Source organism: Castor canadensis, chromosome 11 (assembly GCF_047511655.1).
Source record: "Castor canadensis chromosome 11, mCasCan1.hap1v2, whole genome shotgun sequence".
Classification (NCBI taxonomy): Eukaryota; Metazoa; Chordata; class Mammalia; order Rodentia; family Castoridae; genus Castor; species Castor canadensis.
In genome coordinates this window covers 1,128,559-1,153,791 of record NC_133396.1, presented here as the reverse complement: position 1 = coordinate 1,153,791, position 25,233 = coordinate 1,128,559, and the positions used below count along the sequence as shown (strand labels likewise).

Genomic DNA, 25,233 nt, shown 5'->3' with positions numbered 1-25,233 from the left:
TTGGCTTGGGTAGGCAAGGGCCTGGCAGTGGACAAGCCTGTCTTGCAGCAGGTTGAGGGTCCCAGTATCAGCCTACTGCGTGGTCCAGCCAGGCTGAGCATCTGAGAAACCAAGAAAGGAACTGTTGAATCCCCAGCCCTGGGGCCTAGCCTCTGCCAGGAGGGTAGGAGTCACATCTTGAGTTGCTTGGCAGCCTGAGGCTGGCATCCCCGGCTGGCATCCCCAGGCTGGCTCTGTGGTGCTCAGACTTTAGGGCCTCAGGCAATAGGGGCCAGGAAGGTAGGCCTAAAGGCAAGTCATCTGGCCCAGTACACCCTCCTCCTCATCCTCTTCCCTCCTCCACAGTTGGAGATCTTCGAGAGTTTGTACGGAGCCACCTGGGGAATCCTGAGCTCTCCTTTCACCTGTGTGAGTCCTTCCTCTAGGCCTAAGGCCAACCCGCCTTCTCTCCCTGTTGGTGGTTGGCGTTTGGAAACTAAGCTGTCCACAGCTGGCTGCAGTCCAGGGCGGGAAGGATCTGTATCCCGTTTCCCAGCCTGTGGCTCAAGCTTCAGAGAGGGGGAAGTAGACCAGGGAAGCTGCTGGCCTTGGATGGTGTCTGGATGGTGAGGGGCCTCTCTGAGCCCCTCCCCAGGGTTTTGCAGCAGTGGAAGAGGAGAGCAGAAGGCTGTGACCTGACCTGAGGGTCTCTTCAGAAATGCCCACCTGAGGCTGTTGCCTTGCCCTCAGACCTGTCTTCCTGGAGGTGTGGGGGGGGGCAACAGGCTTGCCAACATAGCCCCGTCTCTCCACAGTCATCGCTCCTCCCAAAACCATCCTGGATGATCACACGCTGACCCTCTTTCAGGTATGACTGCCCCGCTGGGGGTTCTGGCAGGGCCATACTGTGAGTGCCCGGGGGGTGCCCTGTCAGGCACTGGTGGCAGTAATAAAGCCTTTTAGAGTTTAGCCAGTGAATTCAGAGGGAGCAGCACACCTCTGAAGTTGGTTCTGAAAGGGCTTTCCAACCTCAGCTTCCTGCCCAGGGCAGGGATGGGCCTGCCTGATTGCCTGACCTGCTGGCCTGAGCAGGAACTTGCTCAGGCCACTCTGAGGTACTAGCCTTTGGGCTCTTGGGTGACACCAGGCCTGGTGACTGGGCTGGTGGAGAGCTGCAGGAGGGCTGGAGCCCTGGGCTGGAGGGGCTGCCTGGCCTGTTATCTCTGCCCCTCTTCCTGTGCCTGTCCTTCCCCTGAACTTGGTTGCCCTCTGATGAGAATGCCATGGTGGCTCTTTTCTCTCCCACCAGGCCCCTAAAAAGTCCAGAGAGCTTCAAGGCTGAGGCCACTTGATCCTGTGCCCTGCTGGCTGCCTTTCAGAGCCAGGAGGAATGAATGTCCTGTCCCTTGGCCCCCTGGGAGAGCAGCTAGGCCTCCCTAGCCCCTCTGGCCTAATGGTTTCCTTTTTAAAAATCTCTTCAGATATTTTAATTAACAACAGAAGCAAAGGCCTCTGCAGAGGTCTGCGTTGGGGGTAACAGGCTGCACTGGCTGCCTGGAGCTGTCACTGTTGGTGAGATGGGGCACGGAGCAGGCGGGTGGGCTGGAAGCTCACCAAGGGCTGCAGAAGTGGAGCCACATCACCCTGGAGTGCAGGAGCTTGGGGCGCAAGCCCATGACCTGCAGTTCCCTTCGTGGTCCATAAACACCTCCCCACCCCCGAGTAGGGCCTCTTTCCTCCATCTCCACCCTTCCCCAACTCCCTGGCCAGCCTGTTGATAAACATTGAATTTGGAAGATGCTTTGGGATGGAGGGCCAGTGCCCAGCCCCCAGTCTTTTCCCCCCCCCGGTTAGGAGTCCCCCACCTCCCTCCCACAGAGCCCCATGGAGCCTCCAGTCTGTCCTAGTCTGATTCCTGGTGACACTGTGCCCCCTGCCACCAGCAGCCGTCTCCTTTCATCCGTCAGCTCAGTCTGGAGCCGCAGGGCCTCCTGAGGGGTGGTGTCCCTGCCTGCTGCCATCAGAGCTGGCAGGGCTGAGGGAAGGAAGCCTGCCCCTCTCCGGCGGGTGAGCAGGCGCGGTGCGGAAGCCACAGCTTTCATGTCTGGCAGGGCTAAGCTCTGCTGCTGGGGGTGGGAGTGTCTGGGCCAGCCCTTGGCTCCAGAGTACTATGCAGCCTGCATGTAGGGGACACCACAGGCTTAGGAGAACAAGGGCGGGGGGTGGTCAGGAGTGAGGACAAGGACCAGGAGAATGTGGGAACAGAGGCTTCAAACCTTCTTCCTGGGCCTCAGCCTCTTTAGTATGGGTACCACCCTGAGCCCTGGGGCCCTTGCCCTGGCTCTATCCCAACCTCCACCCGCTACTTCACCCAGGGCCCTGGAGACCAGCAGTATTCTCTAGGGACCCTCAAGATGAGCTTTGCCTATCAGTCCCATTGGGGGAATAGGGCCCAGCAGGAGCAGACCTAGACCCTGGATCCAGCCCACCTGGTCTGCGGTGGTTCCTGAAGCATAGCAGGTCCTGCCTCTCTTGCCTTTGGTGTGTGAGACTATACCAGTTGCCCCTCATCTTACTGCCACACCATCCTTCCTCTGCTAAACCTTAGTTATCCACAAGACCAGGGGGTGGCTTGGAAGTTCACAGTCAGGTCTATTCCATCCCCTTTTCCATGCTTGTCTGTGCTGGGGGAGGGCAGATGAGACTGAGCTTAGTTCCAGGCATGGGGCAAAGTGGTCCATGGAGGCTGATAAGGGAGCAGAGGATGGAATCCCCTTTCTGTTGGCCAGGGTAGTCTGCTGTCCATTTGTCCCTCGTTCCATCAGGATCCAAGAGACCCAAGCTAATGGACAAGGGCTTCAGGCCTTCAGGTGGGCATTAAGGGGTAATGGGAAGCTGGGTTCAAGAGAAGCCCCAGGCTTCCCTGCTTGGGGGCCTTTTTCCAAGTTCAGGGCAGAAGAAGAGTAGGGATGAAGTGGGCTCTAGACTCTGGCTGGCTGGCAGCTCTGAACAATGCCATCTTTGCATACCCCTATCCTGAATCAGGTGAGACTCAGTGCCAGTGCAGGGCATCAGCATATAAGGAACCAGTGAGCCCCACAGCTGGGAGGTTTCTTGTCCAGTTCCCTTGGAATGTACAACCTACTCTCCTAGGCTGTAGGGAAGAAACTATGGTGTAGACTGCCCACTCACCTGAGCAGGGCTCACCCTGGCCATACCTGAGGTGTGCTTGTAGTAGGGAGGCAGGGACACAAGGAACCCCAAGGGATCAGTCTCGCTTTCCTGCATGGTTGTTAGTCCTAGGGAGGAAAGTGTGGTAGTATTGTTCTTGGGGTACCAGCCAAGGTAGGGTTTTGTTCCTGGGAGCCTAGAGAGTATAGAAACCTCACACATTCCTAGGGGATTCAGCTGAGGGTTTCCACAGGTTGGAGTGGGAGGTGCAGTAGAGCTCGGGGATCACTTTTGGGGTTTATATGGCGGCCCAGCCTCCCTGAAAACCACCCAGCCTTGAAGCCACCCAATCTGTTGCCTTACTGCCTCTCTCTCCTTTGAGGGTGAGGACAGACTGAGTTACTGCATGGCCTTATACTTCCCAAAGCCGGCTGTGAAGCCCTTTCCCTCTCTTGGTACACCTGGGTCCCCTCTGCCTTTTCTGCACTTCCCAAGTACTGCCAGGTGAGGGGGCTTGCCTGTGGGGGTTGTAACGAGCACCAGGCACACCCATAAATCCCTCCTTATTTTCTGAGGGAGCCCCCTTGGCAGTACCTACCATGTTTCCCAGAAGGGCCTGAAAGACAGGCTGCAGCCTGCATGTTAACCCCGCTGGTCCCTGGCACTGGGTGCAGAGGGTGGGCCTGGCCACAGCAAGGCTAGCTAGGTGGGAGATAGGGTTGTCCATGCTGCACTGAGGAAGGTTCTGGCACTGTCCTCTTCATGCCCCCTGCCTGGCTCCCTGGCTCCTTCCGGCGCCTCTCCAGGGGCACTAGGGCAGCCCCCCGCCCACCCCACAGGCCTCTTTTCAGGATGCTTTGATCGCACGCCTCACAATTGGGTTTCAAAGCATTCACCGCCCTTGTTTGTGTCCCTCGGCTGCCGGCTGAGGTTTCAGCGTTCCTAGGCCTGGCCTTTGAAGCTTGCTCTTATTAATCTTTTAACATCCCCCAACCCCACCCACCCCGCCCACCCCTGCAAGCCTGTGGCACACGGTCAGAGCAGCCTGTAGCCGCATGGAAAGAATGGGAAAGAATGCCCTCAGCCAGCAGCTGCAGCCCCTTACCAGGACATTGGCAGGCTCCTCACTGGCTCTGGCCCTGGTAGCCCTTGGCCATGTCAACCAGGCCCAGCGCCCACCTCCCTTTGGTGCAGAGGCCAGAGAAGAGGGAGGGATGGGATATCCTTCCTACAGAGGCTCTGGGGCCTCTGCAGCTCTGAGGGTACACCACTGTCCACCTGTCAAGGAATCTTGGAAGCCATGACCCCAGGGAGGCAAGGAACCCTATCCACTTTCTTCTCCCTGCCCACACTTGTGCCCAAGCAGGCGGGCCTGGTCCCTGAACAGAAACCCTGTGTCCTTCACCCTGCGTGGGTGATGTGGTTCAGAAGGCTTCCCTTGCAGGTGTCTCAGTTGGGTTTGCAAAGCGTTCACTGCCCTTGTTTGGGTGGGATAGGAGGAGCTTGGGACTGGCTGGCCATGGCTCTCTTTCCACTAGCCCAGTGGTGATGGCCTGCCTGGGATTCGCAAAATAACTTGGTTCTGGAAGCCAGCACCCTGCCTCATGTGGGGAGCCTGCATTCCCAGGGCACTGCTATCTCCCAGTGGGTCTGGGTAAGTCCCCACCTGAAGGAGGCCCTTGCTCACAGTCCTTCACTCTGTTTTTGGGCTTAACCAGGTGGCGAGTCCCTGGGGAGGTGTGGTGTGGACAGTCAGTGGAATGGCACAGACCTCCCTGTCTCTGCCATCTCTGTTCCCAGACAAAGGCAGGTTACCCTTCCCCTATTGTCAGTCCTCAGACTCCCCATCCACGTAGCCCTAGGTCTCTCATCTGCAGGGCAGGATGTTCTCTAGTCACAAGCTCAAGTACATGGTGGACTTTGGGTGATGGTCAGGAACTTGATTACTGGTCCTGCTTCTGGGCAAGGAGTGAAAAGAGATGGTACTGTTCAAACAAGAAGTGTAGTTCTCAGGTACCGCTTATACTGCCCTATATGAGGTCCCTGTGGTCTATACTGGGCAGAGCACCAGAGGGAAGGGCCTTGGCCATCACCAGACCCTGGACCCACTGGATGTTCTGTTGGCCCTCCCTGAACCCCCTGCCCTCCCTGCAGGCAAACCTCTTCCCTGCTGCCCTCGTGCACTTTGGAGCTGAGGAACCAACAGGTGAGTGAGGCCCCCACCCTGCTGACAGCCAGCCATCCCCAGCCCCAAATCCCAGCTTATCCAACTCCCAACACGAGATGCCCTAGAGGACAGTCAATCTGGGGACCGCATAGATTTGGGGGATTCTGTAGTTCCTGATGCCTCCCTCTCTAGGCACCTGCCCAGCCACACTACCCTCCCAGAGCTGAGCATGTGTGTGGAAGGTGGGGGACTCATTTGAGGATGGGCTTTTTGTCCTCTGAAGCTCTCTACCTGGAGCCAGGGCTGCTGGAACACACCGTCTCCCCATCTGCAGCTGATGTGCTGGTAGCTAGGTAAGTGTCCATAGGGGTGAATGGTGCCTCTGATACAGTGCTGCTATCCTGGTCTTGGTTTTTCATCCCCAGGTACATGTCCAGGACTGTCATGTCTCCACCCTCGCCAGCAGCCCCTGACCCCATACCCCTGGAGTCTGAGCCAACTCCTGAGGAGGGAGCACCAGGGCCCTCAGAGCCCATCCCAGGGACAGCCCAGCCTGTGAGGAGGAGCCTGGGCAAGGTGCCCAAGTGGCTGAAGCTGCCAGGTGCCTGCCATGGATTGGCTGGGTGGGACAGGGCAGCCGGGCAGGAGCTCAGGGCTCTGTGGTCATCCTGGTGTGTTTGCACTACAGCCAGCAAGAGGTGAGAACTGCCAGCCCAGAGGTGCCCATCACTGGCCACAGGACCCCACCCCCCCACTCACCCCGAGCAGGAATAAAGACACGCGCTTCTCTCAAGGCCCGCTCATTGTCCTTTCTGCAAAAAAGGCTATGGGTCTCAGTCCAGCTCACTCTCTTGTGCTTCTACCAGCTGGCCCCCAGGGGCCTGGCTGGATTGTGGTGTGCTCCCATCTACAAGGGCTCAGAGATCCCTCCTGAAAGGCCTGGGCAGGACAGAGCCCAGGGGTTCACTGGCTTCCTTGTCTAATCTCTTGACTCATTCTCCTATGAGGACAGAGGTGCAAGTTATCTGCAACCCAGGACCATGCCAAGCCTTAGGCACAGTTCTGAGGGAGGAGGAAGACCACCCCTACTGCAGAGCTGCCTTGGGCAGGACCTGGCCTGGAGTCTCAGGTGACTTCTTCCTATGCTCCCAGCCTAGTTGTGAAGCCAGTTGCAACACTTTAGTTGGCTGGAGCCAGCCCCTCTCTGCAGGAAGTCGCCTGACTTCCACTTGCACCCCAGGGGTTAGATGCTGCAAACCCACCAGCAGGGGGCAGAGCTGGGCAGCATGCACTAAAAGCAGCTTTGCCCACTGAGCTCTGCTCTAGGCCAGTGGGGCTTAATCCATCTGGCTGCTGCCTCCAAGACCTCCCAAGTAAGGAGGCCCCCCCCCCACGGAAAGCAGCTGGTGTCCTTTCTGCCCCAGGGCCTGACTACACCCCTTCCCCATGGGCTCTGGTAATCAAAGCAGTTTTGAGGGCTCCTGGGAAGGGCTCCAAGTCATCCTATCCTACAAGGGCACTGAGGGGTTGGAGACCCTGCATGCCTCCTAAGAACTGGCACAAGGAGAGCTGACCAGTTAAAGCCTGCACATCAGAGATTTGTGTGCTGGACAACGCCTCTGGGTGGGTACCATACAGCTCCAATGTCTGAGGTGGCCAGTGGGCATAGTGTATGCCTGAGTTGCACCTTCCCTCTCCTGGGGTGGGGAGAGGTAAGGAGAGGCTCTTCTTTTCAGCAGGGCATCAAGGCAGGCACTGGCCCAAGCAGCAGGGTCCCTCTCATCCTAGACCTCCAGTACCAGTACCAGTGAGCCCTGTGGCCTGAGACTGGTTCATAACAACACCCCTGGACCCTACTGCTCACCAGTGGCAGCTGCTGTGGCCTGTGGCAGAAATAACATTTCCCAAGCAAACCATCCACATGTGCGAAGGCTCTGGTTTCACTGTCTCTCAGGCAGTGTGTGCACACATGCTGTTTGTTATCCTGTCCCTCCCAAGAGTTCTGCCCTCATCCCACCAAAACGGATGGAAGGACGCGTGGGGCCAAGGCTTTGAAGCAACTTGACCTTGGGTGATTAATGGCAACAAGAAGGCTGAGCCTGGGAGAGACAGTGTTGATTTATTGATGTCACTTTGTAAGAACAAATTTATAGCTCAGGGAGGCATCCTCTGAGGGGAGGTTCAGGTGGCTAAAAGGCTGCACATCAGCTTTGATGTCGGGTGGCCAGAAGGCAATGCTGCCAACAGCTGGTTTGTTTGTAAAACACACAGGCTACCCAGGGTGGCTGCAGCTGGCGGCAGACCAGTCCACCTTTCCCCCGCACCTGCCTCACTCAGATTCCAAGGGGCCTGTAAGCCATGAGCAGAGAGGACACCAGGAAAGGCAAGGGTTGCCTGGAGGCTGGAGAACACTGGGAACAGATGGTGATGCTGGTGTGAACCCACACCAGAACCCTCAAGCCACAGAAGACAGGAGGCACATTGGCGGGGAAGCAACCCTGGGGTAGGGATGGTCTCCAGGAGAGGGCATTCTAGAAGTCCAGGAGCTGTGGAGATGAGTGTTCAGAGTGACGAGCTGGGCACTACCTGATGTTGCAGGCTGCCCACCTGTGCCCCACGTACCAGCTGAGGAAGCACCTTCTCCAGCTGGTCCAAGTCCACAATGGTCACATCCTCTGCCTGGGCCTGTCGGACTCCACGGACAGCAGCTTCTGGCATAACACCAGAAAGGGAAGTGGAAGAAGCTGGAGGGCTTGCCCCGACCCCTCCCTAGCCCACTCCACTGCAGCCCTCAGAAGAGCCAGGTGGTGGCTCCAGATTAACAGCTTGTCAGGGACAGAGCTTAGGTGTTAATAGAAAACTTGTCAGTTTTCCCCTGAAAAATAAAACAAGGGCTGGGGGGCATGGATCAAGTGGTAGAACACCTGCCTGAAAAGCACAAGGCCCTGCTTTCAAAGCCCAGTACTGCCAAAAATAAATAAGGAATCCTGAGTGTTCTGGTACTGCAGGTCCCTTGGCTCACCCATGACGAAGATCTTCAGCAGCTCCCCCATGAGCTGCAGTGCGTCCCCGCTGACTGCAAAGGGGAGAGATTATGTGACCCCTTCTTCCTTCTCTCCCTCCTCCCTCCATCCTTCTGCTGGCACCCGCACCTTTGGTCTTGCCATCCCTGAAGTGCAGGTGCAACAGTCTGCTCACCAGCTCCTGGAGGGGAGGAAGGGTCACCACCAGCCTCTCCACAGGCCCCTGGGCATTAGTTCTAGATGGAATGAGCTTGTGACTTCCAGCTGGAGACACGGCTACCCTGGGACCCCAGAGTGAGGAGCAAAGCCAGCTGGGTCTCCTGGGCAGGGGATGTTCAAGGGGACTGGTGGTATGGGGGTAGGTTTTTCCCGGGCTTGAGACCCCAAAAGGATGTGGTAATCTGTAAGCAGGGAAGAGGGCTCGGTTCACTTGTTCACACGAAGAGTGGCTGGGGCAGATGGAACTGAAGCTGTGCAGTGTGTGAAGCCCTGAGACCATACAAAGTCACCAGCACGAAGGGAAAGTGAGGGCGGCGGCACCCAGTGCAGAGAGCAGGTGGAGAGAGGCTGGGGTGATGCGGTTGTCAAGACGACGGGAGCGTAGCGCCACCTGCTGGTCCTCACCCAGGAAGGTACCAGAAAAAGACACCTGTCCCGGGACCCCCAGTTTGCTGCCCCTAGAGAACTGCCCGGCGCCGAACGACAGACAGCTCCGAGGTCGTTCCACGCACAAACAGCAGTGAGTGGAAAGGGACGGGCCAGGAGGAACTGGGACACCCCGAGCTCCCGCCCTAACAGCCTCTCCCTCCTCGCCACCCTCCCTGGGGACGGCCTGCTCGTCACTGTCGCCTGTAATGACCCCAGCCCCAGCTCGAACCGAAGCCGTCAGGGTTCCCGCTGCCCAGCAGGGCTTGTTCCGGAGACAGGCGGGCTCGGCGTGGCCTCGGTGCCTCCCTCCGGGATCCGAGCCCTCCGCCGGGCCGGGCCTCCGCCGAAACGAAGGCTCGGAACCACGGAGCCGGCACCGTCCCCGTGCGCAGCGCGCGGGCCGGAGTCGGACGCTCTGGGCGTGGCCCGGGCGCGACCACGGGACGCCGTGCCTCGGTTTCCCCCTGGCAGGTGGCTGAGTCCGTGTGACCGCGCCGGTCGTGGGAAAGGCCCTGCCACTGCGCGGGGACACGGAGGACTTCCAGTTCCCGCGCTCCTACGCCGCCTGCGGCACACCGGCTGCCCGCCGCCCCGTCCCGCCTGCGGACAGCCCTAGGGGCGGCAGGGCAGCAGCCCGGCTCTGGGTCCTCCTGGACCCCGCGGGCAGTGCGCCCTGCCGGCCCTCTGCAGACCCGCCCCGTCCAGCCCCAAGCCGTCCACATTCACCCAGCTGCAGGACCTCCACCCTCAGAGGCACGAGCGCACAGCGCGCCCGCACAGGTGTCACGCGGAGACCGCAGTATCGGCGCCAGCACCGAGTCGCCCCGCTAGTCTCACCTTCCGGAAACCAGAGCTGGCTCCCTCCATGATTTCAGCCTAGGCGCGGACTCTGCGGAAACCCCTCCCGGCGTTCCAACCAATGAACACGGAGCGCGCCTTCCTGGATCCCCGCCCCACAGGATGCCAGCCAATGCGCATGGAGCGCAGCCCCAGGAGTCCCCGCCCCCCATCACTAGCCAATGAGCCGGAACGTGCTGCCCCCGGATTGCTGCCGTCCGCGCGAGCCCGCCTTTAACGTTCATTGGCCCGCGGCGATCGCCGTCTCCGCAACGCCTTCTGGGAGTTGTAGTTCTCGCCGCTCTTCCCGGCGCGACGCGCTCTTCCTGGATACTGAGGCTCGCGGGCGGGTGTAGAGCCCAGCGGCGAGCCAGGGCCCGGGCGCGAGGGCAGGCTGGGGGCCGCAGGGCAGATCTGGGGTACGTGCGACGCGCCTGCCTGCTAGAGGTCCCCCCTACCGGACGCTCTTCTCCTTGAGAGGTCCCCGACCACCCTTCATCCCGCCCTGCTAGGCCTCCCGTTGGGAGGGAACAGCGCAGCTCGTCCCACGTCCCCGCTGGCTGAAGCAGCGCCTTCGCTTAGGGCTGACCACACTGAACCGTGGGGCTTAGTGGCTACCGGGGATTCCATGTAGACCTCCCCTCTCGGGAGGCCTGGCCAGCTCACATGGGGCCTGTCTCTAGGGCGATGCCGGGGAGGTCATGCCAGCACGCGGGGACATGGAGGAGTTCCGGCGCTCCTACAGCCGCCTCTGCAAGGAGAGTGGGGCTGAGCCCCAGGAGGCTGTCCTGAAGCAACTGCACCAGCTTCCGCGGGGCCGACTGGACCTGGCCACGCAGAGCCTGACGCCGGACACCTGCAGGGCGCTGGGCAAGCTGCTGCAGAAGCAGACACTGTTGACGGAGCTCGTCCTCAGCGACTGCATGCTGAGTGAGGAAGGTGGGCCATCCGGCATGGGGCTGCCTCTGCAACTTCCTAGGGGGTTCAGGCCTTTGCTCTAGGGCCGGCCTCAACCCTGTGCCTTGGCTTTGTTCGGCCTGGGTAGCTGCTGGAGGCTGGATTGCTTCCTCCTCCCTTTCTGCTTCTCGCACTCTGGTAGTCAGGGCAGTTTCACTCTGTAGAAGAAAAGACGCCTTAACGTCCCCTGCATTTGTGGTTTCACACACGCTGACTTGAGAGAGGTCTCAACCGCCTGGCTCTGTGCCTGGCAGGATGCAGATGCGCCTAACATGACCTCACAACAAGTGGGAAGACATTTCCAGTGTGAACCTTGACCAGTGGAACCACTGGGACAGCTCTCTCTCCTGCACCTGCCCTGCTGTGGGGTCTACAGCTTGTGACAGTCTTCCTCTTACACAGGGGCCACACTGCTGTTCCAAGGGCTCTGTGCCAACACTGTTGTGCAGCTTCTGGATCTAAAGGTGAGCAGGCCTGCACCCTGGTAGTATAGGAAGAGACACAGGGCCTGGTATCTTGACCGTGGCCAGAAACTGTAAGAGCTCCTGGCACCCAGAGCCTCTGCACTGCTCTGGGTATCCCATGCGTGTGGCAGTGGCTTGAGGGTAGAGCTCAGGAGGGTGCCTACTAAGATCAGGAAAACTAGAGCCTGATAGCCATACCTTCACCCAGAGCTTGCCTCCCTGGCTTTGTCCATTGCCTGACCAGAACCCTGGTCATGGATGTGGTATTCAGACCCCAGCCAGGGCGACCAGAGTAACCAGCCAGGATGTCCTTATCCTAGGGCAATAACCTTCGAGCTGCAGGGGCCGAGGCTCTGGGAAAACTGCTCCGACAGAACCAGTCCATTCAGAGGTAGGGCTGCGGTCCTGGCCCCACCTGCACCTCCCAGCCCCCTCTCTCTGTGTAGCCCAGGTGACACTGTCCTGGAGTCCATTCACTCCTTTAGGCCAGTTATCTGTGTTCCATGCCCATTGGTGGGGAGTAGACTAATATAAATCACTCAGGTGGCTCTAACCCCTTCCAGAGATCCCCTCACCCCTTGCAGTTCCAGGGCCCCCTGAGGCACCTTCTGTCCACGTTTCTTGTAGCATCACCCTGGAGTGGAATAACCTGGGCACATGGGAAGATGCCTTTGCCACCTTCTGTGGGGGCCTAGCAGCCAATTGCACCCTGCGGCAGCTGGACCTCCGCAACAACCAGATCAGTCACAAGGGGGCAGAGGAGCTGGCCCTGGCCCTGAAGGGCAATGCCACACTCCAGCAGCTGGGTGAGGTCCCCTTCACTGCATCCCCGTGGGGCCTGGGTGCCTCGGGCTGGATCCTATTGCTCCTTTGTGGCTTTGCTGCTGGAGGGGCTGGCCTGGGCTCCTGCTCTGTTGGTGACCACAGGCAGTACCCCACAAAGAAAGTGTCCTAAGGCAGATCAACTCCCCCACCCTGCCAAGTGCCTTCTGTCTGGTGACAATAGGTTTCCTTTCAGACTTGCGCTGGAATAACATTGGCCTCCTGGGGGGCCGGGCCCTGGTGAACTGTCTCCCCAGCAACAGAACCTTGTGGAGGCTGGACCTGGCTGGGAACAACATCCCCAGCGACATCCTAAGAGCCGTGGGTATGGGCACACAGCTCAAAGTTTGGAGCAAGGCATGGAGCCCTTTCACAGAGGCTCATCCACCTAGGGAGGAGGGTGGCTTAGGACTCGGGACAGGTAAGGTTATTACAGGAGTAGCTAGCCTCAGCTAAGACCCAAGGGGAAAAGGGAAAGAGCTACAGGCAAACAGCGGCAGCCAGCTTGCTTGGTGCTCACTGCCCACTGCTGCCTCGAGGCAAATGTGCTTCCTCAGTTCCTAAGACCCATGTAATCCAGGAGTCCCCCATCTCACAAACGGGAACCTGAGGCCTCGTGGCTTGGAGTCCCTTGGCCTGAGCCATGCTGATGGCCCAGCATCATGTAGATGGCCCAGGCTACAGCTAGGGAGAGGCTTCTTGGCATTTGCACCCATCACCCCCACGTTTGTAACTGTGAGCATGAGCAGTGTGGGTGAGCTTGGGCCTGGCGAACCGAACTCCATCCTATGTCACTCTCCTGTGCTGCAGGGGTACCATCTCCTACTGGCTCTGCCTGACTCTTCTGTTTCCAGCTTTGTGCTGTTCCAGCCCTGCCTGTGCACGGCTGTAGCCGTCATAACTGCTTTTTGGTTGTTTTTTAAATTTTTTTTGTGTGTGTGAGGTAGGGTCTTGCTACCAGGCTGACCTCGAACTTGAGATCCTCCTGTTTAAGCCTCCCCAGTGCTGGAGATACAAGCGTACACCATCACACCAGCTATCTGGGTTGTTCTAAAATGTAGTGTCTACCTCTTAAAGTTGTACAGTAGCCTTTGGCCTTTGGGGTGGAGTCCAGATGCCTCAGGATGGTAGTAGTGGAACAGCTTCCCCCACCTGTGCAAGAAACCCCTATACCAGGCATCAACTGCACTCAGCCCCACCCCAATAAGGTGCTTCACTTCCTGGTACACTGGAGGGGGAGTGATGATTTATTGTGTTCCCAAATGACCAGCTTCCAGGCACAGCCAGCACAGGGCTGGGCCAGCCTTTGGCTCCTTCTGTGGTTGAACAGCCTTCAACCTTGCTGTACTCCAACAGAGCAAGCCATGGCTCACAACCAGGACCGGCTCACTGCCCTCCGGGAGAGCCAGGCCCGCACGCACGTCCTTAGCAAGGAGGTCAGGCACCTCCAGGAAGAGAAGTCCAAGCAGGTGAGCACAGAGCCCTCACTGACCTTGCAGCTGCTCTGGCCCACCCTGGCTGCTGTTGATGCAAAGCCTGGCCAGCTTCCCCTATGGCGTGCTCATCCTCCCTTCCCCCAGGCCTCTCTGAGCCGATGATACCCAGAACTGAGGGGGCCTCCAGCCTTGTGTGGGCCTGCTTCCTCTGAGAGCTGGAGCCTGGCTTCCTCTGCAGGTTCTCCCTTTGAATGAGGCAGTGGGGCCAGGGAGACTGAGGCCTTTTCCACCTGGCTGCTTTGGTGGGCGTCTGCTCTCCTTTTCCTGACCAGGGCAGGGTGGTCAGGCTCTGGACCTGATGGTGCTTTCACTGGCTCTGTCCTCAGTTTCTGGACTTGATGGAGACAATTGATAAGCAGCAAGACGAGATAGCCAGGAGCAGCCGGTGAGTTGAGTCCAGGGCTTTTGGGAAAAAAGGCTGCAGCTCAGCTGGGGTGCATGGTGTTCAAATTCTGGCTCTTGACTGGAGCGTAACATAACCTGAGCCCTGTCTGTCACTTGTCCTCAAATGAAGTCATAGCATGTGCTTCCCATGGAAGTGGACTGGAGGTTAGTGGCAGGTGCAGAGTGCTTCCTGGCGTACCATAAACACATACTGAGAAACAGCTGCTGTCAAGGCCAGGAGGGACCAGGAACGCTCTGGGGTTTGGGTCTCCCAGAATCACCTCTCTGTCACAGAGCATCAGCGGCACGTGTGGGTCAGCTTCAGGAAGCCCTGGATGAGAGACAGTCCATCATCAATGCCCTCAAGGCCAAGTAAGCAGGGGAGGGGGCAGCCTCCAGAGATAAGGAGGAGCCCAAAGGAGAGAGAAGGGTGAAGAATCCTGTGTGTAGGCAGAGGCAGGACAGTAACCTATCAAGATTTTCTGGAGGAAGCAAGTATTGCCTGGGGTTTGAATGGGGGCTAACGAGTGAGAACAGGAGACCTTTGCAAAACAGGTGATGCTCCTGATGGATCTGGGGTGGGGCTGGCCCTCCCTCTTTGCAGGCTGCAGATGACCGAGGCTGCCCTGGCTCTGTCAGAGCAGAAGGTCCAAGACCTGGGTGAGCAGCTGGTCACAGCAGAGCAGGAGCGGCAGAGCCTGTCACAGAGGCAGGAGAAGGAGCGCAGGCTGGAGCAGCAGGTGGGGGCAGGGCCATGAACAGGTAGACGGGTGGGCATGCATGGGACAGCCCAAAGACAGTGCTCTACGGCCTTCTCACTCAGGAAGCTGTAGAGCGAGAGTCTAAGCTCCTCAGAGATTTGTCTGCTGCCAATGAAAAGAACCTGATGCTTCGAAACCAGGTACAAGGGTAATGGGTCAGCTGCCCAGGGAGCCCAGGGAGGAGTGGCTGAGCTGGACAGAGCTTCATCTGGTACTGCTGGCTTTCTAGATGGATGAGTTGGAGCGGAAGGTGAAGTCACAGCAGGAGCAGCTGTTTCTGACCAGGCAGGAGCTGACCAACACCTCAGCTGAGCTGAAGATTCGTGCCATCCAGGCTGAGGGTGTGCATGGGCAAGCCTACCATTGAGGGGACGGGTAGCCCAGAGATGAGGCACCCTCAGAGGACTCACTCTGCTCTTCCCCACTGGGCCTCCAGAACGCCTGGACATGGAGAAGAGAAGGGCCAAACAGAGTTTGGAGGACTTGGAAAAGCTGCATGTCAAGGAGGTGCTGTCTTAGACCTCCTGGCTCTCTCTAGTCTCCACCCCGCAGACTGTTCTTGTTGTGATGTGGTGTCCCCAAAGCATGCCCCTGGTCAGGTCCCCTCCCAGCCTTGAATTGGTGATGTCAAGGCTGCTGGGCAGTGACCACTGTGTGGCTGTAGCTCAGGCTACTGTGTCTCACCCAGCCTCCCTTGTTCCAGGGACATGGGGTACCAGGGCTGAGCTATGCCTTCCATCCTTGGATCCTGCCAGTCCCCTTGGGGCTGCCCTTTCCCAAATTACACCTGCAGGATTCCATGGGGGAAAGGCTGGGGGAGCCCATTCCTGCTAGTATTGCCTCCTGACCCCCACACTTGGGCAGGTGGATCACATGACCCGTCACCTGGAGGACAGTGAGCGGGCCATGCAGGAGAGGGTGCAGAGATTGGAGGCTCTTCGGTTATCCCTGGAGGAGGTGAGACCATTTGGGCTGGGGCTGAGCTCTAGCCCTGTGATGAGTGAGGGGTGGCAGCCCCTGGTGTTCCCAGCCTCAGGACCCTGGGGGAAGGGTCCTTTCCTGGTCTCAGCCTCATCAGGCCCCACCTTGTGGACTCACCCACTGCTCTGCCTGAGAGGTCAGAGACATAGATTGGCATTCATGCCCTTTTGGCCATGGAAATTCTACCCAGCGAGTAAGGACAGCTATCTAGCCCTTAGAAGGCTGCTGGGTGGTCCAGAAGGGACACTAGGCCATGGACAGAATGGGTTAGCAGATGGCTGTCTCCGGTGCAGGAGTTGAGCCGGGTGAAGGCAGCAGCACTCAATGAACGTGGCCAGGCTGAGGAGGAGCTCATCAAGGCCAGGAACCAGGCCCGCCTAGAGGAGGTGAGCCTTGCCCACAGGTGTGCATGGCCCCTATTGTAGCACTTCACAAGGGATTCAGGACCAAAAGGCTGACACAAGATGTGGGATCCTGCCTGAAGTGGGAGAGACTAGGCCATGAGCCCAGAGCTGCCAATAAGGCTGGGTACAGCCTGCACCTGGGGGGACTTGGCCCATCGTGCAGCCTGTACTGCGTGGGTAAAAGGAGGGACCAGAAGGACAGATGGAACCCAGCAGGGGATGTTCTGGAGGCAGGGCAAGTTAATTGGCTGCAGAACCAGACAAGTGATAACTTTTGTGACCCTGTGGAAACCTCCCCTCTGTGCTTGCAGAGGGGGCAGAGGGTCATTCCACATGCAGACCGTCCCTCCAGTTTCAAGCTCAGGCCAGGAGCCCCTAATGCCCAGCAGTCCCTCCATGCCCACAGCAACAGCACCTGGCTCACCTGGAGGAGAAGATGCGGTTGCTGGCACAAGCAAGGGATGAGGCTCAGGGTGCCTGCCTGCAGCAGAAGCAGACAGTGGCTGAGGCTCAGGCACGAGCCAGCCAGCTCTGTCTACAGGTGGAGGGGCAGCGACGACGCCTGGAGGACCTGCAGCAGGTAGCTGAGGTTCAAGGACCCCGGGCCCCAGGGGTGTGTGCTCTAGCTGTGGTCTCACACCTCACCCCCCCAACACACAATCTCTGGCAGGAGCTAAGCAACAAGGACCAGGAAAAGCTGGTGGAGGTGACCAGGGTGCGGGTGGAGCTGCAAGAGCAGATGGGCCGCCTGCAGGCAGAGCTGGCGGCCCAAGAGGGGCTGAGGGAAAAGGTGGCAGCCCTGGAGCGCCAGCTGAAAGGTGAGCGCACACCTCACCAGCTGGAGGGCTGACCTTGGCCAGGGTCCTGCTGGGAGAGGCGCCCCTTCCTCACTGAGCCCCTACTTGCAGTTATCACGAGTGAGCACCGGGAGGCGTTGCTGGACAGGGAGAGCGAGAACGCATCCCTCCGAGAAAAGCTGCGGCTCAAGGAGGCCGAGATCGCGCGCATCCGGGACGAGGAGGCCCAGAGGGCCAGTTTCCTGCAAAATGCAATCCTGGCTTACGTGCAGGGGTCCCCCGTGAGGGCCTTGAGCCCCCCAAAGTGAAGGGAGGCTTGGAGCACCATGAGACGGTGGAGGAGCTTCTTCCGCCCGCTTCTTCTCTTCCTCAAGGGCAGGGCTGGGGTCCGCGAGTTTCAGACGCAGTGGCCAGGCAGGGGCTCGCCTTAACATCGGTGCTCAATGGGCGCGCCTGCCCGCGCCAATGTGGGACCCTGCAGCTCCCCGCCTGGAGGACGCCGCACCGAGGAAAGGGCTCCTTCCGCACAATCCCAGAACGACGGCCGGGGCCAGTGACACGGTGGGAGGGAGTCCCGGTCCCGAGCGCAGTAGCCACGCCACCCGCGGCGGGGATAAAAATACACAACTTTTGCACTTGTGATACGCTTTGTTCCAGCGCCTTTCTTCAACCGCTGTCCCAGCCCCACGGGAAAGACCCTCCGTGGTAGGGCTGGGTGGCTCCCGATTACCGCCAGGGAGCTGGGAGGGCAGTGGGTTCTGCCCGCGTCTGGACTGGGACTGCAGACACCGGGCTCCACCGGCTGTTTCCCCGACTACGCGATGGGCGAGTGCTGCCTAGCGCCGCGCGCAGCCGCCCTGCGAGTCCAGATCGGCGGAGTCGCTGGCCTGCGCGTGCCGCCCCTTGCCCTTGGGTGTGTGCCGGGGCCCGCGCCACTGCAGTCGTGGAGATCGGAGGACAGACTGGGCCGCCGCCGCCCCGCCCCCGCCGCAGCTCGCCCCTGCCCCGCCCCGCCCGCCACGCGCTCGGCTGTCTTCGCGCCCGGCGCTCGGCGGCGCTCGGCTGTCTCCGGCCGCTCGCTCGGCGCTCGGGTCCGCGGCCGCTGCGGCGCCGGGCATTTCTCCGCAGCTCGGCTCGCGGCCGCGCCCGCCGCCGCCCGGCCCCGCGCCCATGCAGGCCATCAAGTGCGTGGTGGTCGGCGATGGGTGAGTGCGCGGCCCGGGGCCGCCGGGGCGGGGCGGGGACAGTGGAGCTGGCGGGCGGCTCCGGGGCGCGGCCCGGCGGGGCGGGGCGGCTAGCGGCGCGGGGTCCGGGTGGAGCGGCCCCGCTGCGCCCCCGCCCCAGCACGGCCGCGTGCGTCCCAAGGGCGGGTGGGATGGGATCAAGCTTTCCCTGTCCCGGGGCCTCTGGCTTGGGCCCACCTGATGCTGCCCGGTCCCCGCCCCGTGCTCCCAGTGGGTGGGGCCGGGCCTCTCACCTGCGCCGAGCCCTCGGCGGCTCCACCCTCCCACGACCCACCCAGGCACTGAATGCTCCGCAGTCGGCTAGGGCGCGCCTCCCGACCCAGGCCCCTGCTCCCGCGCCACTGCTTCCCCGGAGACCAGCCTGCCCTGGTGGTCCTCCCATCAGCCCCAGGTGGCTGTGAATCTGCTGATCCGGGAATCCCTGGCCACACCCCAGCCACCCAAACTGACCTCTGGATCTATGGGAGGGGCCTGTCCTTACTGGGTAAAGGGGCCGAGACTGGGCTTGCGAGCCACGTGGGCTGGCCTCTGTCTACAGTGCCGTGGGGAAAACGTGTCTGCTGATCAGCTACACGACCAACGCCTTTCCTGGAGAGTACATCCCCACTGTGTGAGTGGGCTCGGGTGGGAGGCGGCTGGAGCTGGCCATCCGGGACTGGGCGCATGTGTACGGGGCTCCCCTGGGCTCCAGGTCTGGCTCAAGTAGCCCTGGTTCAGGACTTCCTTGGTGGGGCAGACGGGCTGATCAGTTTCCATTTTCGTGCAAGCTTGTGACCCCCGGAGCCTGCTGGCCGGCTCCAGTGGCCTGGAACTTCTTCCCAGTCCCCGTCTTTCCTCCTCTGCTCCTCAGTTTTGACAACTACTCAGCCAACGTGATGGTGGATGGAAAGCCGGTCAACCTGGGGCTGTGGGACACAGCTGGGCAGGAGGACTACGATCGGCTGCGGCCACTCTCCTATCCCCAAACTGTAGGTGACAAGAGGGCCAGCCCCAGGAGCAGGGGAAGAGGGGGACACGCAGGGGCCATTTGTGTCCCCTTGACCACTCTTCATCTGTCTCTCTTTCCCAAGGATGTCTTTCTGATCTGCTTCTCTCTAGTGAGCCCAGCCTCCTTTGAGAATGTTCGTGCCAAGGTAGGACAGGACTGGAGGGTTCCCTCTGGGGGACGGCTTTCCCCAACAGTACAGCGGTCTCTTGCCTGAAAACCTCCCCCACACATAGTGCGGGGTGAACTCAGGACCTCCCACTTGCTAGGCAGGTGCTCTACCTTGAGCCACACCCCCTGCCACCTTGCCTGAAAACCTGGAGATACTGTTCTGAGGGAGATACTGAAGGTGGCCCTGGGGTAGGGATGGCATAGGTTGGTGGCTACAACTCACTACTCACTACTCACTACTTGGGGATGAACCCTGACTGGGGGCTATGGTACATCTCAGGTCTTCCTGGCTGGGCATTTTTGTTCCCTGTCATTTCCCCCACCAAGCCCACCAGACAGACCCCTGGTTACCTGAGAAGCAAAAAGAGTCAAGAGTGTATCAAGGGCAATGAGGAAGGGACCTCAGGAGCCAGGGCCTGCTCTGGGCAGGGCCAGGGGGTCCATGATGCCTGCAAGGTCAGAGCCTCTGTCTCCACAGTGGTACCCAGAGGTGCGGCACCACTGCCCCCACACACCCATCCTCCTGGTGGGCACCAAGCTTGACCTTCGTGACGACAAGGACACCATTGAGCGGCTTCGGGACAAAAAGCTGGCACCCATCACCTACCCACAGGGCCTGGCCATGGCTCGAGAGATCGGTGGGTGAACACAGCATGGCCCCAGGTGGGAGAGGCGGGGGTGTGCTTTGAGGGACCCTGCCCTGCCTGTATTCCCCAGCCCAACTGTCCTCACTCTTCCCCCCACCGCACTGTCCCTACTGTGCTGTTCCCTTACTCTCTGTCCCTCCCTCCCTGCTCCCAGGTTCCGTCAAATACCTGGAGTGCTCAGCCCTAACCCAACGGGGCCTGAAGACAGTGTTTGATGAGGCGATCCGGGCAGTGCTCTGCCCGCCTCCAGTGAAAAAGCCGGGCAAGAAGTGCACAGTCTTCTAGAGTCTGCCCACCCGGGGCCAGCCTACCAAGGAGCAGCCCCGGCTCAAATGTGCTGTCATGTGGAGCTGTCTGGTGTCCCTGAGTCTGCTGTGGGGAGTGGTGTGGGTGGGGAGGGGGAAGCATGGGGACAAGGCTGGGGTGATGGGGTCCTGTCCCCTCTGCCTCCAATCTGGGGTGCAGCTCCAGCCTTCCCTGGCCCCCATGGGAGGCCGGGAGGGAGCAGGGTCTCCCTCAGGGCTGCAGGGGCGGGCCCAGGACAGCCCCAGGATGGGCTGCCCTGGCGGGGAGGGTTGGGGGGGTGTCTGTCCATCGTGTCCCAGGAGGGGGCAGCCCTTTCTTCTTTTATACAATAAACATTCTCCACCAATACCTCCTGCCTTTCACTACCCGTTCTGCCTTCTTCCCTAGGGTAGCTTGCCCCTTAACTATCCACTTCCCACCCCCAGTGCAACGAGTGCAGAGGGACCCACAAGTTCTGAGCTTGACCCAGCCCTGGGTAAGAAGAGGGGCTACCTCCACCCCAAAAGAGACCTCTTAGATCAAAGCTGGGGTAAGCACCCTCAGCTGTGTATAGCCTCCGTGTGCTGACCTGGGGCCTATTAGATTCTGGGGGACACAGGCCAGAGTGCAGTGGGCTGTGTTCTCCAACAGCTCCCAGTTGTGCAGAGGGGTCAATCTGCAAAGAGGCTCAGGCCAGCCCAGGCCAGGTAGATCACCCCTTACTACCTGTGGCTTGTGTTAGAGGGAAGTGAATCAGGCAGAGGGGCCAAACAGACAAAAGCATAGACATCAGGGGGAATGAGGACTAGTGCTACTGAAGTGAACTGTGGTGGCAGCAGCCAGGTAGAGCCCAAGTTATGGATCAGGGGCTTGGACTTCATCCTAAAAGCCGCAGGCCATGACTCAGACATGTATCATGTCTGATAATGGTATCAGAAACTGGTGTGGGCAGGTGGCTTTATACAGGCTCAGGAGAGTAGATAATTACATCATCAGTAATTATTGTTAAACAGCCATTATTAATTAAGTTGTGTAAATTACAAATTAGTTGTTAAAAACAAAGTTAACAAACACATCACTTCCTAATTATTTTTGTACTATCTGTGTCTCGTGCTATTTCTATCAGTTTTATCTACCATGGCTACTATGCATCTCCGCCCACCTCCACATCCAATGACGTCAAGTGGGCAACTGTTGGAGTTTTACACCATGGAAAGTCACAAATTCCAAAGATCAGGGCTTGATTTATCAATGTTGGGGCTTAGGAAGGTGATTGAAAAGTGTGGATTAAACTTCAGTTTTGTCTTCACGTTGTGCACAGCACAAAGGTTAAAGAAATGTTCTCCAGTATAGGAAAACTGATCTAATTCAACAGAGAAGTTGTTCAGGTCACTGGCAAGTGAGTAAAGTTTGACACACTTCTACCTTGTTTCACATGTCTTACTTATCAACTGCAAGGAAGATCAACATTCATGTCAAAATCCACACTTATAATCCACTGCTCCACCTTACAGGTCTCCAGACAGGCCAACAGCTATCCTGGGTCAAATTCACCATCCTTTTTAAGGAGCCAGCCTTCTTTCTGGAAGGTCCTATCTAGCCAGGGAGCTAGCCAGGCCTGAAAGTCTCAGGTATGGGAGCCAGGCTACCATCTGACCTGTATCGTGGAGCTAATGGATCTCTGTTTACCTGAGAATCAGCACGACAGCTGGGAAGCGTCAGGTTTATTGGAGGGATGGGGATGGGGGGACAGCCTAAGCACGGGGCTGAGGTGTATATGGGTAGAGGGGGCTCAGGTGGCCAGGAAGCCCCCATCCACTGGCATAGTGGAGCCTGTGGTCATGCCACTTCGGTCACTCAGCAGGAAAAGGATGGCGTCCACCACGTTCTCCACTTCTGTGGGCCAGATGGAGGTCAGAGCGTAAACGATGACTGCCCCTCATCCTTCCCTTCACCCCTGGCCCCCAGACAGGAACAGGGACCACTGGTACAACTCAACTCCAATTTGGACTCTTGCCTGACTCACCAGCAAACTTGCCAAGTGGGATGCGGTCCAGCAAAACCTTAGCCTTGTGGGGGTCACTCCAGTTGGCCTGGCCCATGGGTGTCATGACCACCGTAGGGTTTACTGCATTCACACGGATCTGGACAGGGACAGGCAGGGATCAGCAAGGTAGAAGGGGCATGTGGACTGGGTGGTGGGAGGCGCCCCAGCCCAACTCACCTTGTGGGGTCCAAGTTCTAGGGCCATTGTCTTGGTCAGCATGTCCAGGGCACCCTTGGTGGAACCTGTGAGACGGGATTGTCATGGAGCCCAAGCAGGCCAAGAGTTGGAGATGGGGTGGGGATCAGGGCACAACTGGAATCACTTACAGTAGACACTGTGGTTGGTCAGAGCACGCTGGGAAGCCTGGCTGGACACGTTCACAATGGCCCCTGGGGCTCCCCGGGCTATCATGCCCCTGGCCACAATCTGAAATTGCAGAGGGATATGAGACAGAACCGGCACCATTCTTCAGCATTCCTACTCCTGACAAGCAGCGCAGCTCACCTGGGACACTTGGATGACAGCCCGCAGGTTCACATCAAAGGACCTAGTAGTAGATGGGCAGACCCTGGTCAGAGACAGGGACTATGGCTGTTCCCCTGACCCCAGGGTTCCTCCACCCCCCTGCAGGCTCACATGTCACAAGCCTCCTTGGTGATCTCCAGGAAGGGCTGCAAGAGTGCCACAGCAGCATTGTTCACCAGCAGGTCCACGGGCCCCACGCTGTGCAGTGCTTGCTCTGTGGCTTCCCAGTCTGCCAGGTCCACACACACGGGCTCTACCCCAGGACACTGCGTATATTGGGGCAAGGCACAGGTACCAGCAGCTCTGTGCCCAAGAAGGGGCACAGCTGGACCTCTGCCACCTGACGGAGAGGGGGCTGGGCTGGGAGGAGTAGGAGCTAGGAGGGTGCTTTCACCTGGAGGGGTCACGGTTGGGCGGTCAGGCTGCGGAGCCTCCCACCACCCAGTCCAGGATGCCCCTTCCGCCTTGCTGATCCCTGCCTGTCCCTGTCCAGATCCGTGTGAATGCAGTAAACCCTACAGTGGTCATGACACCCATGGGCCAGGCCAACTGGAGTGACCCCCACAAGGCTAAGGTTTTGCTGGACCGCATCTCACATGGTCCCAGCAGCCTCTTGGGCAAACCCAGGGCTACACAGCTCGTAGCCACGCCCACCTCCGGTCAGTGCACTTCCTCCCTGCCCCAGCGCTCCTGGCCCTGGGACAGCTAAGCAGACATTTCAACCTCCTTCCAAACCCAAGGGGCCAGACCTCTCTGCTGGCCGCCCGGGTGCCCACGCAGGTCACGCGCCCTGGGAGGGCATACGAAGGGTCTCCTCTAGCACTACCGCAGGACGCCGGGCCTGCGACGAGAAGGGCGGCAGGGGGCGCAGCAGATCCTAGCCGCCCGCTGCCCCTCACGGCCCGGACCGCAGCGCTTACCTCGCGGACAAGGCTGTCCAGGTCCGCTTGCGTTCGGCTCACCGCCACCACGCGGGCACCCGCCGCGTGCAGTGCCTGAACAGTGCTGCGCCCGATGCCTGAGAGAAGAGCGGCTCAGAGCGGGCGCCCCCTGCCCAACCCGCCGGCCGCCCCTCGCCCGCGCCGGCCGGCCCACCTTTGCCCGCGCCGGTGACCATCGCCCAGCGGCCGGAGAGGCCCAGATCCATGATTGCACGGCCAAGACCCTGAGCTCCGGGACCCGGACTTGGACCTGGGGGCGAGGCGCGGCGGAGCCAATCGCAGGGCGGCCTCCTGGCAAAGGGTGGGCATATTCAAATGATGGCTCCTCCCGTCATGGTGATTGGCCGATAGGGGGAGGGCGGGGCTCCGCTTGCCCCAGAGTGTAGCTTTTCAAATGGCCCCAGTGGTGAGACCCAAGCACGGGGCGTGGAATCGGTTTAGTGAGTCCCGTTCGGCACGTTTTGCCTGCCAAGATTATTACATGAAATAGAGTTAATACAGGAAAAAACGTGCAGCTACTTTTGACATGGGGAGCGCAGTCCTAACTTTCTGTGTAGTAGGGATCTGGTGATTGTAGGGCCCCTGATTCATCTCGGGCTTTTGGCCGGGAGAGGTGGATAGGCTGGAGGCAAGGACAGTCAGGTACAGCAGAAGCACAAATTTAAGCACCTGGACCTAGCCTTTGACCTGCTGGCCACTCCTTATAAGGCCACCTGCCTAACCTTGTACCCTGCCCTCTGCCTGCCAGAGTCCAAAGGAGGGATAGCCCCCAACGTGTTCTCACAGCTAGGCACTACTTAGATCCTTTTAAGTGGCTTCACCTTGTGTCCAGGATAGTGTGCAGATCTCATCAATGTCCTGTGATCCTTGCCCAGACCGGCTCAAGCCAGCTTCAGCTCAGACCTTGCTCCCTGAAGGTTCTGCTATACTCCAGGTCAGAAGTACCCTCAGCATCTCCTCCCTCCCCCCCTAAGTCATCCTCCTCTGCCCCCTTGCCTGAGGATGGACCCTGTGCTAATTCACTTGGCTAGCCATTTTAGGTCTGGCTGCTTCCCAGGACGATATAGCCATAGCAGGCAAACACAGCCGAGACGTGGAAGAGCCTGCAAGACCCTCTGGCCAGCCCCAGCTGTTCAGGTCAGACAGTGGGTACAAAAGCTGCTGTGAGCCCCGCCCTACCCTGGGCGGCCCTCTCACCGTGGTCTTGGAAGGAGGTGTGCCCACATGGGAGTGGACTTCCCCGGGGAGGATTACTAGATTTGAGCCTCTGCCCGCCAGGACGGATCCTTCTGCACTATTTTAGGGAGTGACCTGGGTCCACCGATTAAGGATAGCGGGGTCAGAACCGGGACTCTGGGGAGGAAAGGTGGCTCTGCAGGCCGCTGTCTGTTCTCTGCCCGCTATTCTCTACTCTGCCCGGGGCGTAGACAACAGCAATCCCTTCCTTGCGAAAGAATCGCTGCCCTGTGGTTATAGGGCGGAGTAGGCGGGCAGTGA

General features: G+C 59.4%; 5 protein-coding genes across 20 annotated transcripts in view; 3 read left to right on the top strand and 2 right to left on the bottom strand.

Annotated features, from left to right (window-relative positions):
• Positions 1-6,110, top strand: part of Aspscr1 (ASPSCR1 tether for SLC2A4, UBX domain containing) — a 39,184-nt gene extending 33,074 nt beyond the window's left edge. For 5 of the 10 annotated variants that reach the window (XM_020187846.2, XM_074044852.1, XM_074044851.1 and 2 more), the window contains 7 exons: positions 346-408; positions 795-847; positions 4,689-4,804; positions 5,305-5,356; positions 5,510-5,670; positions 5,743-5,918; positions 6,006-6,110. In XM_020187846.2, the coding sequence (XP_020043435.1) occupies positions 346-408; positions 795-847; positions 4,689-4,804; positions 5,305-5,356; positions 5,510-5,670; positions 5,743-5,918; positions 6,006-6,019 (635 nt within the window). In that variant the 3' untranslated portion in view covers positions 6,020-6,110. Of the gene's footprint in view, positions 1-345; positions 409-794; positions 848-1,460; positions 2,047-2,768; positions 2,815-4,688; positions 4,805-5,304; positions 5,357-5,509; positions 5,672-5,742; positions 5,919-6,005 lie in introns of those variants that run through there. The other 5 variants (XM_020187858.2, XM_020187863.2, XR_012438399.1 and 2 more) reach the window with 5 other exon arrangements.
• Positions 6,111-7,416: 1,306 nt separating this feature from the next.
• Positions 7,417-9,932, bottom strand: Cenpx (centromere protein X). 2 transcript variants are annotated; one of them, XM_020188218.2, is made up of 5 exons: positions 9,826-9,932; positions 8,470-8,521; positions 8,340-8,393; positions 7,940-8,025; positions 7,417-7,863 (listed from the first exon to the last, which is right to left on the bottom strand). In XM_020188218.2, the coding sequence occupies exons 1-5, from the start codon at positions 9,853-9,855 to the stop codon at positions 7,849-7,851; spliced, it is 237 nt and encodes a 78-aa protein (XP_020043807.1). In that variant the 5' UTR covers positions 9,856-9,932; the 3' UTR covers positions 7,417-7,848. The 2 variants fall into 2 exon arrangements, with proteins under 2 accessions (XP_020043807.1, XP_020043803.1); XM_020188214.2 differs by having other exon boundaries at positions 7,940-8,028; positions 9,826-9,931.
• A 161-nt stretch (positions 9,933-10,093) lies between these two features.
• Positions 10,094-17,533, top strand: Lrrc45 (leucine rich repeat containing 45). 5 transcript variants are annotated; one of them, XM_020187819.2, is made up of 18 exons: positions 10,094-10,244; positions 10,509-10,764; positions 11,185-11,246; positions 11,567-11,637; positions 11,874-12,052; positions 12,265-12,393; positions 13,425-13,537; positions 13,891-13,949; positions 14,243-14,320; positions 14,553-14,688; positions 14,772-14,849; positions 14,939-15,050; positions 15,146-15,216; positions 15,574-15,666; positions 15,984-16,076; positions 16,501-16,674; positions 16,765-16,912; positions 17,003-17,533. In XM_020187819.2, the coding sequence occupies exons 2-18, from the start codon at positions 10,527-10,529 to the stop codon at positions 17,197-17,199; spliced, it is 2,031 nt and encodes a 676-aa protein (XP_020043408.1). In that variant the 5' UTR covers positions 10,094-10,244; positions 10,509-10,526; the 3' UTR covers positions 17,200-17,533. The 5 variants fall into 5 exon arrangements, with proteins under 5 accessions (XP_020043408.1, XP_020043414.1, XP_020043431.1 ...); XM_020187825.2 differs by lacking the exon at positions 16,765-16,912; XM_020187842.2 differs by lacking the exon at positions 16,765-16,912 and having other exon boundaries at positions 16,484-16,674; positions 17,003-17,165.
• A 439-nt stretch (positions 17,534-17,972) lies between these two features.
• Rac3 (Rac family small GTPase 3) lies at positions 17,973-20,592 on the top strand. Of its 2 annotated transcripts, none has more exons than XM_020188114.2 (6): positions 17,973-18,096; positions 18,674-18,745; positions 18,986-19,103; positions 19,206-19,268; positions 19,770-19,929; positions 20,093-20,592. In XM_020188114.2, the coding sequence occupies exons 1-6, from the start codon at positions 18,062-18,064 to the stop codon at positions 20,221-20,223; spliced, it is 579 nt and encodes a 192-aa protein (XP_020043703.1). In that variant the 5' UTR covers positions 17,973-18,061; the 3' UTR covers positions 20,224-20,592. The 2 variants fall into 2 exon arrangements, with proteins under 2 accessions (XP_020043703.1, XP_020043710.1); XM_020188121.2 differs by having other exon boundaries at positions 19,770-19,933.
• Positions 20,593-21,932: 1,340 nt separating this feature from the next.
• On the bottom strand, positions 21,933-24,043 carry Dcxr (dicarbonyl and L-xylulose reductase). Its single transcript, XM_020188094.2, has 8 exons — positions 23,891-24,043; positions 23,716-23,813; positions 22,907-23,061; positions 22,775-22,817; positions 22,597-22,696; positions 22,448-22,512; positions 22,250-22,367; positions 21,933-22,119 (listed from the first exon to the last, which is right to left on the bottom strand). The coding sequence occupies exons 1-8, from the start codon at positions 23,940-23,942 to the stop codon at positions 22,016-22,018; spliced, it is 735 nt and encodes a 244-aa protein (XP_020043683.1). The 5' UTR covers positions 23,943-24,043; the 3' UTR covers positions 21,933-22,015.
• Between the last annotated feature and the right edge of the window lie 1,190 nt (positions 24,044-25,233).